The sequence below is a fragment of the Siniperca chuatsi genome, linkage group LG24, assembly GCF_020085105.1.
Source record: "Siniperca chuatsi isolate FFG_IHB_CAS linkage group LG24, ASM2008510v1, whole genome shotgun sequence".
NCBI classification, from domain to species: Eukaryota; Metazoa; Chordata; class Actinopteri; order Centrarchiformes; family Sinipercidae; genus Siniperca; species Siniperca chuatsi.
Window position 1 is genome coordinate 14318778 of NC_058065.1, and position 20363 is coordinate 14339140.

General features: G+C 39.3%; 1 protein-coding gene across 2 annotated transcripts in view; it reads left to right on the forward strand.

Annotated features, from left to right (window-relative positions):
- LOC122872274 (bile salt export pump-like) overlaps positions 1-18585 on the forward strand; it is a 31115-nt gene extending 12530 nt beyond the window's left edge. For both annotated transcript variants that reach the window (XM_044188268.1, XM_044188267.1), the window contains exons 7-29: positions 160-247; positions 1174-1307; positions 1400-1571; positions 2170-2294; positions 2376-2550; positions 2643-2756; positions 2884-2994; positions 3080-3205; positions 3691-3894; positions 4041-4211; positions 5375-5576; positions 5730-5799; positions 6213-6333; positions 6522-6692; positions 7567-7671; positions 7929-8090; positions 9381-9584; positions 10384-10625; positions 11478-11634; positions 12122-12319; positions 14991-15197; positions 15993-16139; positions 16611-18585. In XM_044188268.1, the coding sequence (XP_044044203.1) occupies positions 160-247; positions 1174-1307; positions 1400-1571; positions 2170-2294; positions 2376-2550; positions 2643-2756; positions 2884-2994; positions 3080-3205; positions 3691-3894; positions 4041-4211; positions 5375-5576; positions 5730-5799; positions 6213-6333; positions 6522-6692; positions 7567-7671; positions 7929-8090; positions 9381-9584; positions 10384-10625; positions 11478-11634; positions 12122-12319; positions 14991-15197; positions 15993-16139; positions 16611-16811 (3607 nt within the window). In that variant the 3' untranslated portion in view covers positions 16812-18585. The remainder of the gene's footprint in view (positions 1-159; positions 248-1173; positions 1308-1399; positions 1572-2169; positions 2295-2375; positions 2551-2642; positions 2757-2883; positions 2995-3079; positions 3206-3690; positions 3895-4040; positions 4212-5374; positions 5577-5729; positions 5800-6212; positions 6334-6521; positions 6693-7566; positions 7672-7928; positions 8091-9380; positions 9585-10383; positions 10626-11477; positions 11635-12121; positions 12320-14990; positions 15198-15992; positions 16140-16610) is intronic.
- The last annotated feature ends 1778 nt before the right edge of the window (positions 18586-20363 follow it).

Sequence of the window (20363 nt, forward strand, 5' to 3'; positions counted from 1 at the left end):
AATGTTACTTTTGTACAGACTGTGACAACAAATTTCCTCTATAGTGGACAATATAAAATGAATCTGAATCAAATATAGTGTAAGATCTGTGTTATAGTGTCTATGTGGTTCTATAGTCCTCATATATGATTTATTTACTGTATTTGTGTTGTCTTTCAGGCTTCTCGACATTGAATATGAAATGACCAAATTTGCCTTCTATTATGTTGGAATTGGAGCAGCTGTATTCTTGCTGGGATACTTTCAGGTTGGTCTTAAAATGTCATTGTTTTAATACAAAGTGACGCTTCTAAAATAAGACACAATTTGATCCTATCAACAATGAAATCTTGAAGGAAATTGTGCTACATCTGCAACCTTCCTCCTGCTGCTGATATTCTGTGTACTAGTTGTTAATCGCATGGCATCAGATCTTCAGCAAATAACCTACTCTTCTCTTCACAGGCCCTAAAAACTGCACTTATTAAGCCTTTCTTAACAATCTAGAGAACTCACTAATGAACAATTACAGGCCAATATTAAACCGCCCATTTTTGAGTCAAATAATTGAAAAGGCTTTTTCTCCAACAACTGAACACCTTCTTGGCCATGAACAATTGTTTAGTTTTTTCCAGTCAAGAGTTCCACCACATCACAGCACTGAGGCGGCTCTTGTTAAGGTCCTTCATCACATTAACTTAAATGCAGACAGTGGTAAAAATGTCTTAGTATATTGGATCTAAGTGCTGCTTTCAACACAGTCGACCACAACATAATACTAGACAGACTGGAAAACTAGATGGGCACATTCATAAACGGGTCTGAATCTTGTTTGCAGGATAGGGACTACTTTTTCAAATCCACATGGCCCCAGTTTGAAATGCGGACTTTCTGTAAAAAAAATTGTAGCCTCCAATCCCAAGCCAAGACCCTAGTGACATCATTATGACATCATCAGGGTTATTTTCTCAGACTTGACAAAGCTCCTCCAGAGCCACAGAAGACAATATCCAACTGTTTTCTGAGTCTGAGTTGTACTCAGGTCGAATAAGCTGAACTTCATCGCATGTGATATTTCTCTTTTTACCCTTCAAAAGGAGGTCAGAGGTCCTGATACCATCCTGCATCCCTGCTTGCTTTTACAATTCTAACGATGAACAAATCTGAGCATAACCTCTCTTTTACAACTGATAGATCTCCCTGTGGGTGACGGCCGCTGCCAGGCAGATTCAGCTCATCAGGAAAATGTACTTCAGCAAAGTGATGAGGATGGAGATCGGCTGGTTCGACTGCACCTCTGTAGGGGAGCTCAACACTCGCATGTCAGAGTGAGTGGGACAATGATGACGTGATTTCTGTCTCACTGAGTATTTTGGAGTATTGGTGTGTACGTGTTACAGTGGTTATATCTGTGTTACAGTGATATCAACAAGATCAACGATGCCATTGCGGATCAAGTTGCCATTTTTTTGCAGCGCCTGACCACCTTTGTGTGCGGTTTCTGCATTGGCTTTGTGAAAGGATGGAAGTTAACACTCGTCATTGTCGCAGCAAGTCCACTGATTGGTATTGGAGCTGGTCTTATGGCTCTGGTGAGACTTGACTTCTCTTGACTTGTCTTTATTTGTTCAGAATCAGAATCAGAAATACTTTATTGATCCCCGAGAGGAAGCTCTTTTGTTACAGCAGCTCACTGTCATGTCAGTGCACACAGGAATAGAAGTTCTAAGCAAAACATATAATACACTATAATACAGGTCAGATAAATTAAGAACCAAGTGGGTATAAGAAATATATAATATAAAATTTAAATAAGTGTAAATACAAAGTGGATTTACTGGTCAAGTTAAGTGTAGCTTATTGAGATTATTATGAGACGGTGGATATTGCACAGCAGTAATGGGAGTATGAATAAATATCAATAAATTAAACTGAAATCAGAGTATATTGCACCGAAGTATTAAACAGAGAATATTGCACAATTATTTCAAGTATTACAGTGATGTTAATGATCCAATGTCCAGTTTAATAACCTAGGGTCATACAGACTGACACTTAGAGGGAGGAGTTAAAGAGTTTGATGGCCACAGGCAGGAATGACTTCCTGTGGCGCTCTGTGGTGCATTTTGGGGGGGATGAGTCTGATTTCTCTTCTCTTCCCCATCAACTTTGCATCGCTCTGTCCTCTAGTTTGTGGCTAAGCTAACAGGGATGGAGCTGCAGGCCTACGCCAAAGCTGGAGCTGTAGCTGATGAGGTCCTCTCCTCCATCAGAACAGTGGCTGCTTTTGGTGGAGAGAAAAAAGAAGTGCAACGGTAAAATCTGCCAGATGAAAGTTGAAGACTGACTTTTTCTATATAAATGCAGCTAAGATGAGCTCCTCTCCTCTTTTACAGGTACGACAGGAACTTGATCTCAGCGCAGCGCTGGGGCATCAGGAAGGGTCTGATCATGGGCTTTTTCACCGGATACGTGTGGCTGATCATCTTTCTTTGCTACGGTCTGGCCTTCTGGTACGGCTCCAGTCTGGTGGTGGACACTGAGGAGTACACACCAGGAACACTACTGCAGGTATCACATTCAGCATATAGACAAAATACTCATTTATATGCTTTTTTTTGTGGTTCATTTGCAGCTATAATATACTGACCTCTTCATTCCAGGTGTTCTTTGGTGTTTTGATAGCAGCCATGAATTTGGGGCAGGCCTCCCCATGTCTGGAGGCGTTTGCTGCAGGCCGGGGAGCTGCTACCATCATCTTTGAGACTATTGACAGAGTGAGAATGCTTGAAGTTATAATTTTTTTTGTTTTTTGAAGATTTTGATCCATACAAGGTACTGTATTTTCACAGGAAACCATTTCCTCTTATTGACAAGTCTAATTTTTAAATGTGTCACTGTCAGGAGCCGGAGATTGACTGTTTATCTGAGGGTGGGTATAAGCTTGACAGGGTCAAAGGAGATATTGAGTTTCACAATGTCACCTTCTACTACCCCTCCAGACCTGACGTCAAGGTACTTGCAGGCTTCTACATTTAATATAATTTAGATTTAAGAAGCTTAAGAAATTTTCAGTGTCACCTTTGCCATCTCTACTCAGATCCTGAACCAGCTCAGTGTTGCAGTGAAATCCGGGGAGACCACAGCCTTTGTCGGTCCAAGTGGAGCTGGGAAGAGTACTGCTATTCAGCTCATCCAGCGCTTCTATGACCCTAAAGAGGGCATGGTAGGTTTGACAGCTGAGACACATGTTCCAAAATGAACATGCGACCCTCATGTAATATATTGTGATTCTTCTATCAGTGGTCCCTCTTGTCAACTCCTGAGATCGAAGATTCCCTCGACACACTGTAGCTGCCGCCTCCTTCCTTTTAAAGCTTTATTCTAGTCATTTCAAAAATAACCCTCCCCCGAGGGTAATAGAAGTACATGATAATCTGTTTCATTATTCAGCCAATGGCTCTTAACAGCCTAATTTTTCACTTTTACTGGAATTAGAGGTCTTTGCACCTTCCTTTCTTATTCCTTTCAGCTTCTAGAGAAGGAAAAGGCCTCTTATAACACAATAAAGGTTATGCCTAGACTAACAACCTTTTTGAAACTATAGCGTTGTTGCAAAAAAAAAAAAACACATTATAGCAGCAAAGTACTCTAATAGCATCATCCATCAATTTTAGCAAAACCGGCTGCTCTCTGTGCCCTCCATCTCAGGTGACCCTGGACGGTCATGACATCAGAGGGCTGAACATCCAATGGCTGCGCTCGCTGATTGGCATTGTGGAGCAGGAGCCTGTGCTGTTTGCCACCACCATTGCTGAGAATATACGCTATGGTCGACCCGGCGTCACCATGGAAGACATCGTCATTGCTGCAAAGGAGGCAAACGCCTACAACTTCATCTTGGACCTGCCACAGGTGAAGTGGCACAGAGGATCTGACAAACAGAGCTTCAGATTCAGGATTTATAAGTGCTCATGTGCAAAAAAGTAAAAGCACAAACCCAAAGTAGTTTTAACAATAAATAGGCCTAATAACATTCCCTGTAATTTTAAATGTGACAGAAATTCGACACCTTGGTGGGGGAGGGTGGAGGGCAGATGAGCGGCGGCCAGAAGCAGCGTATTGCCATTGCTCGAGCACTGGTCAGGAATCCTCGTGTCCTGCTGCTGGACATGGCAACCTCTGCCCTGGACAACGAGAGCGAGGCTGTAGTTCAAGAAGCTTTGGATAAAGTAAGTCTGACTGGTCAATGTGCTGAATTAACTTATGTTGTTATCTAAGGTTTTGATCGTTTATGGTTTCATTGTGTAGCCTGGTGGCAAGACAATGAAGATCTCGCTATGCTTTCTTCAGCACAAGAACGTCCCATTTTACAGTAATTTTCAGTGTCTTTTTGTTTTTGGAGGAGAGGATGACCCCACACTAAGCTCAGATACAGACGTATCGATCACACTTGGTCTTTTTCAAGGCAGTATTGAACACAAGTATCAGATAGAGGCTTAAATATAGATACACCACTGGGTGGCAATCTGCAATCAATGACATAATCAACGTTTTAAAGGCACACCCTGAGTTCATCACAAATAATCAGGCAGCATTAGAAAAAAGTTAAATACATCAACATTAACATCCATGTACATTTTGACAACAAGAGACATAACATGAAAACTATACCTCTTAGAGTATGTTCCAAAAACATTCAAATGTCCCAATAACCCACCTTTAGAGTACTCCACCAATTTAGCATTGCACTTCTATAACATTGTCGGACTCATGATGGGCAGTATTTTATAAAGTATCAAAATCAATGCAGCAGAACCAAATATATTGACTTTTTTATTCCACGCATTCTTCTTCCTTGTAAAAACCTGGCGCCTACATTACAATGCACTTCAACCGGCGACAGTTCTGTCAAAGATTTGGGTGTGCTGTGCTAGTAGCAGCTAATGTAGCCTCGAGTTGCTTTAGACCTAGGATCTAGACTTGGTGGAGTTTCCCTTTAAACATTAAATACATACCACAAAGCTCATTTAATCAATCAATTATTTTGACATATTAATATTTTAATTTCATGTAATGGGATGAGAAAATTCTGCCACATTTAAAACAATAAGACCTATAGATAAGGGAATGAACCCGACCATAAAATAAGAAAAAAGCCAACAGCCAACAAAGAGTGCAAAATACTGACAAACTGTGAAATCTAACTTAATTTGTTTTGGGGTATAAAGCAGAGATGATCTTAAAGATTTTTTTGGATGTGAGGTCTCAGTTCTATTGTTTATTCAACATCAGATAAACCCAAATCAAAAACCAGGATTATTAAGCTATCAAGAGTGTTTTTCTTAGTCCCCAGCAGAAATGATGCACTGACCTAAGTTTGATTTCATCATAGGTACGCATGGGTCGCACCACCATCTCTATCGCTCACCGTCTGTCCACCATAAAGAACGCTGATGTTATTGTTGGCTTTGAGCACGGCCGAGCTGTCGAGCGGGGCAAACACGATGAGCTGCTGGAGAGGAAGGGAGTCTACTTCACTCTTGTCACCCTACAGAGCCAAGGAGACAAGGCTCTGAATGAGAAGGCTCGGCAAAGTAGGTCCAACTTTGGGGGAAATTGTCTTCATGATCCCACAAAGTTTTTCATTCCACTAAATCCTTGTTCTCAGAAAGATATTTATCCACATATAGAAACTATGAGGATGTACTGATTGTGATCATCACCCTTTACTGGATCTTTTGCATTAGTGGCTGACAAGGAAGAAGAGTCAGAGAGGCTAAGTCTATCCAGAGCAGGCAGCTACCGTGCCAGTTTGAGGTATTACACAAACACATTCCCAAACACCCCCCGCCCTTTATCACTTGCTCATTTGCTTACTTGTGTATAATATCCATTATGTGGTCCTGACTGTGCATCTAAATAGGATTATTACAGTGGTGATTTTGTGGCTGAAATTGAGTTGTGTCATGGCAGAAACTGGTACCTTCATTTACTTAATTACCCTCTTACATTTACTTCGACATTTGGAGCATTTAGCTGACACTATCATCCAGAGCCACTTACAAATGGTGCAACAGCAGAGGTCCTCTGTCACCACCATTACAAGCACAAGGGAATGAGTGCAAGAAGATGAACAACAGTGTCAACACAGTCGAGTAGCTACAATATAGTCCTGTGTCCTTAGAATAGTCATATCCAAACCATTTTTTCAAGTTTTTTTATTTTTGCAGAGCCTCGATCCGCCAGCGATCCCGATCTCAGCTGTCCAATCTGATCCCAGAGTCTTCTGTTCCCGTCACTGGAGAGCTTGGCCCCATAGCTTATACTATGTCACAGGCAGACAAATCCAAGGTGTGCATCCAACTTTAAGTGCGGGTGGTTGAAGCAGGTCAACAATAATTACATACCATTGGAGTGTGAAACCACTTGTTATTTTCCTGGTAATGTATTTTAATATATCAATCTTCAGATAGTAAGCACAGTTAATAGCTTTTACTGTATATGCCAGCTGATGTGTATTTGTCTGTGTGAATGCTCAGAATGCCATCCCAGTGGAGGAAGAGGACGAAGTTGTGGAGCCTGCTCCAGTTGCCAGGATCCTGAAGTACAACATACCTGAGTGGCCCTATATGCTTTTTGGATCCATTGGGGCTGCCATAAATGGAGGGGTCAACCCCGTCTACTCTCTACTGTTCAGTCAAATCTTGGCGGTGAGGTTCAAGTTGTAATCAGATTTTCTGAAATACACAAATCAGGTTAATTTCAAAAACCTTAAAGCCACTATGTGTAGAATTTAAAAATGTCAGACTTTGGCCCCCCAGTGGTTGTATCAAAAAAGACAGTGACAGCAACAACAGATCTGACACTTAAGGCCAGGTCACACCAGAAAGTGGCACAGCGAAGTTGTCCACGCGTCCTTGCGAAATAGGTGACTAGCAGTGGTGGTAACCCTCTTGGAATATTCAATTATGTGTGAAAACACTCCAAAGTCGTATGTTCTGCTGACACTGTGGAGCATAAAATGCTTGCCAGCTGGGAACATGTTTGCTCTGGTCAGTCACAATAGCTCTCTGAGCTAGCTAGCTTATTAGCTCGGATAGTAACAGACAGTAAGTTCACACAGTTTATACAAGATAAGTATTCGTACCAATGACTCCTGTTTCATAACTGTCTTAAGACCATGGTTCTTTTGTGGGGCAGTTACTCCAGCAGATGGGGTTAAATAAAAGTGGATGGTGCAACACAGCTAATAAACCATAATAGCGTCCTCCATTTTGGGCTCTCTGGCTTCTCCGTTCAGTCACATTCATATATATATATATATATATATATATATATATATATATATAAAATCTACATATTAAACAGTCATTGTGATCTCAGATATATAATCTTACCAACTCTAACAAGCTTGGACTTCTGTATCAGTCTTACACTTAAATTGTTTATTATCATACATATTTTGAATAAGTCAGTGATCACTGTATTGTGCTATTTCTTTACTCTGCTGTGTGTAAATGTGTATGTCTGCACATTGTGTATATATGTTTTTGTAAATGCACGTATGTCTCTGTGTGTGTGTAGACATTTTCAGTAACAGATCCTGTGGCTCAGAGGAAGGAGATTGATGGGATCTGCCTGTTCTTTGTCATGGTTGGCGTGGTCTCTTTCTTCACCCAGATACTGCAGGTAGAGCAGCAGTCTGCTTTAGCAAGACTGATTACTTTAGTGCTACTTCCTTCACCCCCTGCTTGTGTTCAAGGTTGGGGGAAAGTCACAAGAGACCTCCTTTCTTTTGGCAAATATCTTCTTTGGATGAAAAAGATCATGATGGAGAGGGATGACAAAGACACGATTTTCTCAGATTAATATATTACGTATTGTTGAAGATCACTGTAATGGTATTTTGGATCTAATAAAAATACTTCCTGTGTGTGTGTCTCCAGGGTTATGCCTTCTCCAAGTCTGGAGAGCTGCTGACCCGCAGGTTACGGAGGCTCGGCTTTCACGCCATGCTGGGCCAAGAGATCGGCTGGTTTGATGATCACAGAAACAGCCCCGGAGCTCTGACCACACGTCTGGCGACTGATGCCTCACAAGTTCAAGGAGTGAGTTACATCCATATAACATAAATGATACTTTAGAAAAGTAATTCAGTCCCATGTTCAGCGATAAAATTATAGTTTTATTTAAAAAGCCGATAAGGTGAGATTTGTTTCCAATACAGCAGGCCTCTCTTTTGGTATTACAACATAATTTCATTTGAGAAAAGATGCAAAAGTATCTGACATGAATGGCTTAATTGCTTTTTTAAAATCAGATTTCTTACACTTTAAATTATTATTTATTATTTCATTATATGCAATGTTCACAACCTGCAGGGTCCCGTACTACACCAACTAATAAAAGGCAGCATGAGTTCATTTTTCAGATATTTTTATGTTAGTTTTGTAAAGGTTTTGTATACAAAGGCAGATAACTACAGAAGCAGTGAAGCTGACAAAAAATATTTTAAAGTTTTCAGGCTGGTGGAACTGTGTAACAGATAGAAAGGTTGTAATGCCTTAATTTTATACTTTTTAGGCTGAGTACCCTAAAACTCACTGCCATAGAACCTACATAATACCTAAAAAATACACTCTGTCGTTGGATATTCTTCAGGAAATGTAGAGGAACATGCAGTATCTACAAACAAAATGTGTTCTTCTAGTTTGCTTGTCCATTTTAACTATTTTTTTTTAAATGAAAATAAACTATTTTGATTATTTACAACCCCCTAATATTGTATTTTTCATTCATTATTCAACAAAATAAATTAATCTACTTTTACATAATTTTAAAATACCTTAATCACAACAAATCGCATTCCACTGGAGTTCAGCTGAGATAGCAGTTGCTGCTTCTCTGCTACGCTAGCTTTAGCTGGGGTTTTAGCTGGTGGCTAGCTCACCAGCTAGCTTTCACTTGATATAGCTGTCTTGCTTTGGCTGTGTAGTTGACTGTTTCTCTCTGGCAGAGCGTGCAGTAAATGTGATGGTGGCTTCTACACCCCACAGATTATAATGTATAAGAAATCTGGAAATGTATAAAGTTGAATTTAATAAACAGATTCAGGTCAACTCAATTTTGACCAAATATGTAGTACTGAGAGCATTGCTCTCTTTTGCAGGAATGCCCTGATCTCATTCACACAGTTACAAACATTCACACCTGGAAGCTGTCCAGTACAACCACAGTCTTATCTGCTGGCCACTGAGCAGCTCCACTTTTGCTTGGTATCCTGACCTGTTAAATTCTGTTTGGATGATTGAGTTCAGTCCATGTGGAGAATCAGCACATTGCACGACATCTTGGGTCAAATAACACAATCCTCCTTTTCCACTTGTCTTCTCCAAAAGGCCACTGGCTCGCAGATCGGCATGATCGTCAACTCTCTGACCAACATCGGCGTGGCCATCATCATGTCCTTCTGCTTCAGCTGGAAGCTCACGCTGCTCATCCTGTGCTTCTTGCCGTTCATCGCTCTGTCAGGTGGCTTCCAGGCTAAGATGCTAACAGGGTTCGCGAAGCAGGACAAGCAGGCCATGGAGGCCGCCGGGCGGGTCAGATATTGTTGTTTATACTGTACAACTTCCCCAAAATCTATTTTCACCTGTCTCTTGTGACTATTTATCAGCCTCCAGTTTGAAAATACCGCAACTGCAACATTCTGATATTGAGTCAAAAGCATCATCTCAATAATCCCGCTAAACTTTTAGGTGGAGGGTGACATCAGATGACTTATCTACTGACAGCAGATAAGAGACAGCTTAACAACAGTGTCTATTTTAGGCTCCAGGTTTCAGCTTTTTCCTCATCACTGAAGGAAAGCTCTACAGCCCCGCAGCTGAACTCTTGGTACAATAGCATTTTATTAGGTGCTCCTGTAATTTGGCAAGTTAGGAACGGAGCGAACACTGTCTGGCTCAATTCGTACTAGGGCCACCCATGCTTAAAATGCAGTCATGGTACTGAGAGACACAGTGGATAAAACCTCAGGCCAATACAGTGAGAGCCAGAAAGTTCACAATCAAAGAAAAAGTATTCAAAAGTCAATTTACTGTGAACTTCCTTTACGCTGTCTTAGTTAACCCGATGCAGTAAACCCCACCCATCCAAATAAAGTGGATTAGATGAAAGTTTAATTATCCTTATGGGGGGAAATTGGCTTACTGCAGCAACATAAAATAGCATATAGGTAAGAACAGAACAAATGCTTTTTCTATATTGTATTCTCCTTCACACATTAAAAACATAAGAATTAGGAACAGCTTCTATTCAACTATCTGCCTTTTTTGCCTGTTTTTTACCTTGGAATTTTAACCTGGTATCAGAATTTCAACCCGAGTCCTTTATTTGCAGATTTCCGGGGAGGCACTAAACAACATCCGTACCATCGCAGGCCTGGGGAAAGAGAGGAATTTTGTGGACATGTACGAGGCCCAGCTAGACACTCCGTACCAAGCTGCCCTGAAGAAGGCAAATGTGTACGGGGCCTGCTTTGGTTTCGCCCAGTGCGTCGTCTTTTTGACCAACTCTGCCTCCTACAGGTTTGGAGGTTACTTGGTGCGACAGGAGGGGCTCCATTTCAGCCTGGTGTTCAGGTGAGAGGAGAAGGCTGTCAGGTCTAGTGCTTGTGTGCTTCACTGTCATTACTGCTGTTAATGTCCGCAAGTAATTCCAGGCTACACGGCTCAGTCTTGTTTAGTAGTTTATTGAACATCTAAAAATCACCTTTGAATGTATTTGATTCAACTTCGATTCAAAATACTTTAATCGTCCCTCAAGGGGCAATTAGAGGCAAGAGGGTTAGCACAAAAATATACAAACAATGAATTCACACACATAAAATATTTAACTGATCCACTGATAAAATGCTGGAAATGACCAGTGTCTTGTTTTGTAGATGCATTTTTGTTGAACAATCACTGTCAACGCTAACCTCACCAAAAAATACATTGCGTTTCACAATTGAAGCCACCCCCTATTTCACCAGTTGAATGCCTTTAATGTGAAGCAGCAGCAGGAATGTTGGGTTAGCATTAGAAGTAACTTAACACTGATACAGCTGTAGGAAAGTAAACAGTGAGGCTGATATCAATGAGCTCAAATTACTATTCAAATCCAATGCTGGATTACATGCTGCATCGTTTCCTGTCAATCTCTTGTATGTGTGAAGACAATCTGAATCCCATGTGGGAATGGCGGACTCCGCCACTACCAGTGAAAACTACTATATAGAGATGTTACAGAATGTAAATACATTTAACAGCTATTGCTAAAAAATGCAGACCATAAACAGTATCAAAAACTGGGTTTGATTTCATGTATATTTATAACTTTAAAAAATAAATTCATCATACCAAGAGAAGGAGAAAGGACCCGACGCTGTGGTGAGCCACTGGAGGTACAACGGCATTGATTTATAAGTTACATTATGTTTACTTCTCTGGCAGGGTCATCTCAGCCATCATCACCAGTGGCACAGCCCTCGGCAAAGCCTCCTCTTACACCCCAGACTACGCTAAGGCCAAGATTTCAGCAGCCCGTTTCTTCCAGCTGCTGGACTGTGTGCCTCAGATCAGCGTCTATAGCGAAAAGGGAGACAAATGGGTATGAGGGCATATTTTATGCTATGTGTTATGTACTGTGCTGCCACATTGTATATAAGAAATGACGCTGCTTCCATGATAGATTCAGAAGGGAATCCAGATGAAAAGTCTGCTTTCTTATTCCTTTATTGCTATGCCTATTAATTTTACACCAGTCATGAAAGAGAGATGTGTAGATGGAAGGAGGATACGAGGAAGGATTTTTAGTCCTTTTATCACATATTGTTCATCCAAAAGAAAAAACTAAATTTCCTGAAAATACCAGTACGCAGAGCCCTTTAAAAGATGTGAATCATTTTGAAGAATTAAAAACCCTCATAAGACAATTGTTAGGATTAAATGAAATGAGACTCCTGTGTAATTGGAGAGTCTAACCTGGCTTTTGTGGATAGGAGGTGGCACCCTAACACACCAAGAGACCTACGCTAACCTTTGTACTCTCTTGTTGTTGTTGTTGTTCTCTCTGCCTCCCTCTGCTGTGTTTTCAGGATAACTTCCAAGGGAACATTGACTTCATTGACTGTAAGTTCACCTACCCCACTAGGCCAGACATCCAGGTCCTGAATGGGCTGAATGTGTCGGTGAAGCCCGGTCAGACACTGGCCTTTGTGGGCAGCAGCGGCTGCGGGAAGAGCACCAGCGTGCAGCTGCTGGAGAGGTTTTATGATCCTGACCATGGCAGAGTGGTGAGGAGGACACACAGCAAAATACTGCATATGTACCGACATTGAATGTAAAGTGTATTATGAGTAGTTTCACAGAATGTACTGTAAATGGTACAATTTTGAGATACTTGTACTTTACTTGAGTATTTCCATTTTATGCTACTTTAATATTTTTACTTCGCAACATTTAGAGGGAAATATTGTACTTTTTACTCCACAACATTTATTCGACAGCTTATAGTTACTAGTTACTTTTCAAATTAAGATTTTACATACATTCAAAACATGTGATCAATTCATATAATATGATGTATTGTTATAGATTTAACTACCCAACAGTACAGCTCCACTTTGACCAGCTACAACAGTAAATACTACGCACACTTGAATGCATTAGTAAAAACAAATCCAATATTATAATATATAATAATATAACACTCAGAAAAGCCACTTTTGTGCCTTTTATTTTATTTGACTTTTAAGTAAAGTTTTCTACTAATACTTGTATACTTTTACTTAAAGGGACACTCCACCGATTTTACACATTAAGTTCAGTTTACTTATCATGACCACTATGAAGCCTGTAAAAACAGGTGTACACTGTCTTCTGTGGTTCTAGAGGGAACTCCAAAATAAAAAAAAAATAATCCTGATGATGTCATCAGCTTCGATTTACTTCGACTTTTTGCAGTTTGACTCATACTAGGGGCTAAAATATACATATATATATATATATACACACATATATATACACATATATATATATATATATATATATATATATATATATATATATATATATATATATATATATATATATATATATATATATATATATATATATATATATATATATATATATATATATATATATATATATATATATATATATATATATATATATATATATATATATATATATATATATATATATATATATATATATATATATATATATATATATATATATATATATATATATATATATATATATATATATATATATATATATATATATATATATATATATATATATATATATATATATATATACATATATATATATATATATATATATATATATATATATATATATATACATATATATATATATATATACATATATATATACATATACATATATACATATATATATACATATATATATATATATATATATATATATATACATATATATACATATATATACATATATATATATATATATATATATATATATATATATATATATATATATATATATATATATATATATATATATATATATATATATATATATATATATATATATATATATATATATACATATATATATATATATATATATATATATATATATATATATATATATATATACATACATATATATATATATATATAAATAAAAAATGTGGTATTGCTACTTTTACTTAAAACTGCTATAATCAGAATTTTATATTAACACATGCCTACTTGTATGTGAAAGGTGTTGCTCATAGTGATGAACCCACAGAAGAATTATCACCCTACACTGCAGTTCCCCTTGGCTCTACAGTGCGTTTTAGCATCTTTTAAGTCATTGTTTTGGTTTTATGACCCACAGCGTTCATTCTCACCGCTCTCTTCAGCGTTGTTTTCAGTCACCGCAGGGAGCTGTTCTCAACAAAAAAAGCTCTGAAAAACAACTGTATGCTATCTGCCCAGCAATAAATGGCTGACAGACAAGTTAGTGACTAGCTGGTGAACATAGTGGAGCATTTAGCAGCTAAAGAGATATTTTTTTACAGAAGTTGGTAGAGACCAAAAACAGACCTAAAATGAGAGTGGATATTGGACTCGCCGGGTGGACAGAAACATGACTCAAAAGGAATGATAATGTTGCTACTTATCTGGTGGATGTGTAAATAGGCAACAGTTTGCAACTACCTAAGCCATATTAACTTTATAAAGGTGAAGATACGTCAGTTTTGTGCTTGTTTGTGCTTGTTTCTGCTGACCACAAGAGGCCAAAAAAAATCAGTTATTGCAGGTTTAAGTCAAGGATGTGATACATATACATATGGTTTAGAAAAATATGAACCTGCACAGGAAAAATCTGGTTTATTCTTTGCATATTTCCACAAGGATGCGTGCAAATGAGAGGTCTGACTTACATTATATTGTCACAGCAGATGCTGACCTTTATCGATATGTCAGACATCTCATTCTGAAATAAATGTCATTATCATAAGTCATGTACAGTCTGCTTTCAACTTACACTCTCATGAGGCTCAGTTAAAGTAAAATCTGTAATTTGTCAAAGTCAAAGAATAACATAGACATTCAGTGTACTTGGTGATTGAAGTATTTGTGTCTCTGATATGACTTCAGTTCATTTATTAATCAGACATTTATGCTGACTTTGTGCTTTATATAAAAAAAGGGGGCACTCCACACAGGATAGAGGTTTGCCCTTGTGCCAGTAAGGTATTCCTGCCAAGATTCAAATGGCCTTAATTGAGTTGGAAGTGGTTTGCAAACGTGTATTTCTGATTCTCTGTCCGAGATTTAAAAGGACAGTATCACCTCTGCATAGCTAGGAGAGAAATTACAGTAGAGATGGTATTATGATAGCTCATTAAGTGGATTGTATTTCCAGTCTTTGGTTATTATATTGCTTTCTACTAATGGTAAAATCAATTCCTTCTTGCAGCTGATTGATGGCCATGACTCGACTCTTGTCAACGTGCCCTTTCTGCGTTCCAAGATTGGCATCGTGTCCCAGGAGCCCGTCTTGTTTGACTGCAGCATCGCAGAGAACATCAAGTACGGCGACAACTCACGGGAAATCAGCATGAATGAGGTCATCTCTGCCGCCAAGAAAGCCCAGCTTCACGACTTTGTCATGTCACTTCCTGAGGTACTGTGGACATTTTGTGTGTAATGTTTGTGGTGAGTGCGGTGTGGACTTAAAGCGAGGTTTACTTTGTCTGTGTTCTGAAAAAAGGTTGGCAACAAAATGTGAAAGGGGAACGGGGGAACAGGCAAACAGGCAGATATCAGAACAGATAATAATAGATGATCTGGAAAAGCGCAGTGGGAGAGAGGCTGGTATTTATACACACTGGGGTTGATGAGGGACAGGTGTGGCTTGATGTGTGAATGAGGAACAGGTGTAAAGGTGAGTGTGGTGCTTCTCAGAGTAGCTTATCTTACCATAGGAGTCCTCCCAAATGTCACTAAAAGTTCCAGCTATGAGTTTCCTCTTAAGAGCTATTCACGAAGCTGCTGAGAGCAACTTTAACTGAGCAACTGATGCTGGTGTGATACATCAGCCTGGTCGATTTGTCGGTCTAGCTCTACAGTACTTAGGAGTCCTCTGGACTGCCTCTAACTTATCTCAGACAAAACGTCCCAAAGTCACGCCCCTTATTTTTTGGAGAGTCTTGGCCTGTTAGGAGCTATGTTTAGCCTTAGGATGTTTTATGCATACAGTCCCAGGTGATGGGGAAAGGCCAGAAAGTCTGAGGGCAAGTTATGAAAAGTTCCATTAAGAAAGGGCCTAAGGGGAGAGGGAGAGGTCTGAAGCTGAGAGAGACAGAGAACCTGTCCTCATGATTTTTAGCTTCAAAACAATGTGAATGTCCAAATGGGGATATGACTCACCATAATATTTAGGACATTTAATATAGATGTTCCTTGCTTCCTGCCTCAGAAATACGACACAAACGTTGGTGCCCAGGGTTCTCAGTTGTCTCGCGGTCAGAAGCAGCGCATCGCCATCGCCAGGGCGATCATACGTGACCCCAAGATCCTGCTCCTGGACGAGGCTACCTCTGCCCTGGACACCGAGAGCGAGAAGGTACGCATCAATAAACTCTGAACTGCACCGCCATCGTTTGCTGAATCCACACACTTCATATCCCAGTACAGGGCTGCTGCTTGATATTCTCCGGGTGCAGAGAGCAAGAAGAGCAGGCAGTTAATTATTATTATCATTAACATCATTATCATTCATCATCTCTATTATTATCAGCAGCAGCTCGCAGTTCATACCAACCCTCCAGTAGAGCCTTTTTAAGATGAATATGGTCTGCGGGCCTGTGCAGTAGCTTTTCCAGCTCAAAAGGCTGAACCACGCTGAGGAGCAAAGAGGCCTCTGCAGCGCACTGATGCACTGGAACATTCTAATGATAGTAATCAACGCATGATTGTGAAATTACTATAATTGTGCAGTGTGTGTTTCTGCTGTGTGGGAGAACTGCTGATGGCTGCTGCCTGTGTGTGAGTCTGTGAACACTGCTTCATGTGTGTGTCTGTATGCCTGTGACAGACCGTGCAAGAGGCCCTGGACAAAGCCAGAGAGGGCCGGACCTGCATCGTTATCGCCCATCGCCTGTCTACCATTCAGAACTCTGACATCATCGCCGTCATGTCCAAGGGCTTTGTGGTCGAGAAAGGAGCGCACGACCAGCTCATGGCCCTGAAGGGAGCCTACTACAAGCTGGTTACCACGGGAGCACCAATCAGCTAACTGCTCAGGGAAACGGCAGCCAATTAGCAAGGCAGCCAAGAGAAACGAATGTAAGGAACAGTGTTATTGCCGTACGCCGAGAGAGGCTAGGACTGGAAGTATGCTATACTTTATATCACAAAGTATTTAAAAAAAAGTGTAAAAACAAAAAGTAAGATACACCTCTTCACTCGATCCTGTCATGAAGAGAGGGGTTTTGTGAGTCACACAACTATTTTGGGGTATTTTAAAAGGTAGTTAAGCCTTTGTCTCTCTGTTATGTTGGCAATTGTTTATCTCTCGGATACTGTCCCAGTACCCACACTTGCAGTCTCGAGCACCAAAGTGCATGGTCACACGCCACCAGGTGGCAGGCAAATGTGTCCCACGTCTAAAAAATGCCAACACTGAGTACACGTAACCCACACTTGATGCAGCAATATTCAATGCTAAGTGCATCCCACAATTCACCACAGTATACTGCGCCAAACCAGTCCTTTGGTTAGTAACGTGCCTATAAGCTGGTTTGACGACCAATAATAATCAACAGACATTATTTTATTATATTATTTATACTATTCATTCATATTTTTGAATGGTCTTTCAAGCTGTAGAAAGTCCTCTTTACAAATTGATGTTATTTTGTATGAAGGGTGTGCAAAAAAAGTAATGTTTTGTACATGGAGAACAGACTGACAATTGAAAAGGCAAAGAGAGACAAAGATACCTCTGAGCAACAGTTAAATAAGAATATAAGAAATCAGCAGTCATTGGTAAAAGAAATTGGAAGCTTAGCATTAAAATCTGTGCAGATTTAAACAGGAACAGCTGGAATTACCAGGCGTGTTGCTTTAACAAAGCTATTCTTAAAACTTCAAAACAGAAATAGTATGGTAGTCTAGGGTTGGCACTATTGGAATTGGATCACGGAATAGCAGCTGAACATACTATGGACTGACAAATCACAGTTTAAACCTATTCAATCTGATCACTGAGTAGACTGCAGAGGGCCCCAAGAAAAACGGGTTCCCAAAATATTTAGAGCCCAGTTGAAAGAGCAGTTGTGGTTCAAAAAGTGTTTGGGGGAAAAAATGGTTCCAATAGTATTCTCCTCTGTCTTGCAACACTGTGGGGTCATGGACTAAATGGAAGTTTTAATAATTGAATTATTCTAAAACTCTTTCAAATGTAAATAAGATATTTGGTGTATAATTATACTATTTTTATCTATGTAAAAAGAGCCATTATTGAAGAAAGAAGAAAAACATCAATTTAACAGGTGACTCCAAACTTTTGAGCGGTAGTTAGATGAGACTCTCATGTCTGTACGCTAAATATGAAGCTAAAGCCAGCAGCTGTGTGTGGACTGGAAGCAGGGGGAAACAGCTAGCCTGGCTCTGTCCAAAGATGAAAGAATTTGCCTACCAGCACCTCTAAAGCTCACTATTTCACATGTTATAGCACATAACTCCAGTAAAACCACAACTTGTCGTTTTTTACATTTCTGTTTGTGTACGGAGTAAACAAATGAGATAACATGTTAATTAGTGGATTAATTAGTGGATTTTAGAGGTGCTAACGTGGGCAGAGCCAGGCTGTCTTATGTGTCTTATGTACAGTAGACTATGTGCTTCTAGATAATTCAATTGAATTGCTTCATCAATTGTATTCCTCCTCCCAGCCAGCTCCTGAATGTGTGTTTGTTTTTCACTGTCATCTGATTGTAACTGTGATGCTGTGTTGATGGTCCTATATTTTATGTTTTATGTGGAAATTAAACAAAACCATCAAAATGTGTGAGCTTGACTGAGCCATGCATAGTATTTGCGTGAAAATGAGGGATGGCTTCATTAATAAAGCGTGGGGTTGCAGGGTTGTGATTTTTTGGGCTTGTTTTAAAAAAATATGGTTGCTTGTTAGGAAACAAGCAACTTATTATTATTTTTTTTTTACATTTATGGTTGCTATTTTCCCCAGTGCATCGATTGACACTGTCTGCTCACCGCCTCACAAATAACAATATCAATGCTGTAATGTTATTTGCACTCCCAAACAAATTTATACGCTAACCCCAAATCTTGCTTCGTAGTACAGGCCCCACTGTTGGCAGCTACTGAAAATACATCACAGAAGTAGGCACACGACTACTTGCAAGTACTGCAAGTGTGGGTATTTGGACATACCCAGTGCTAGTCCAACAAGATCTGTGTATTTCACCGTCCTTGCAGTAGAGTTGTTGCTGATGAAACCCAGATTATTTCAAAGTTTCGAAACATTTAATTATGTTGTGAAGGAATTAAATCACACATTTTCAGGTATACTATAAAAAAAAAAACCTGTCTGGTGGTTTTTATATAGTCATGCCAGTAAAATAACTGATGCCCTTTACTTAAATATTATTAGGTTCATCTTTTTGTTGTGTTTTCGTGCATTTTAAAAGGCCCTGCCCATCCCGACGAGTGTTTTCAGTTCAGCTAATGAGATCTCTGCTCAGGTGGGTGGAGCTATGCTGTTGAATACCTGAGGTCTCTGGACTCCATGGTCTGATAAAGGTGTAATATTTCCCACCTAAACAGGTGTTTATCACATGGTCCCGCCACGCCCGCACAGTCCTCAGAAGACTTTTAAATCAGGCCAAAAAAGGGAAAACACCTGTGTGGCTGTACCATGGATGTGCATGTTTTTACAAGCAGGGACCACTTGGAAACTCTCAACTAGTGGTGTGTTCAAGGACACTTCGACATCTTATATTTGACAGTTGACTTCCAAAACCCATTGCATTCACGCTGTTGGGAAATCAAAGTCAGAAGACAAACGATAAGCAAACAGGGACATTTTGAAAAGGATCATGTTAATCTGATTGTTTCTGCATTATGGAAAATGGTTGGTATTTTGCCAGTAACTGAAAATTGTAATGGCAGAGCGTCCTTGAAAGCTGTGGAGCCCTGAAGCCGACAAAGTGCAGTAGTCAAAATATAACTGTATACATCAGTTAATAATAATAATATTTGTTAAATAATTAAAATGGAAAAGTAAAGCTTTATACTTTTCTCTCTACCTCCAATCAGTGGGTAAAAAGCTTTTTAATTTTTCCCTTCAACTCCATACACCCTTCTTATTATTTCTGACATACAATTTTTTAAACTCTTATTTACTTATTTTCCTTTTCAAGGGCCAGCAATTTTTGTATTAGCACACGTTTAAGCATTTATGTATGCTGTATTTTCAGGCGAGAGTGATGAGGGAAATGTTTGGCTGGAAAAACCTGAAAAAGTTACCTGAAAAAACTGAAAGCTACACAGAGCACTAGCCTTTTCAGCTTTCTTATATATCAAAAGTGTATGATAGCTGACTTTGTTAGCATTAACTTGCTGCCTAAAATGCTACATTAGGAATATTACCTGCCCTGGCTGGTGTAGTTTTATAATGCAAGTTAGCAGGAGATAGATAGCTAGCTTAAAAGGTTGCTGCTCAATGTTTTCAGGTAAGCTAACTGAAAAGTTTTAAGCTTTAATTTATTTAATGAACTCATTGGAGGTTAAAGAAAAATACAAGACTTTAGAGTTCTTTTTG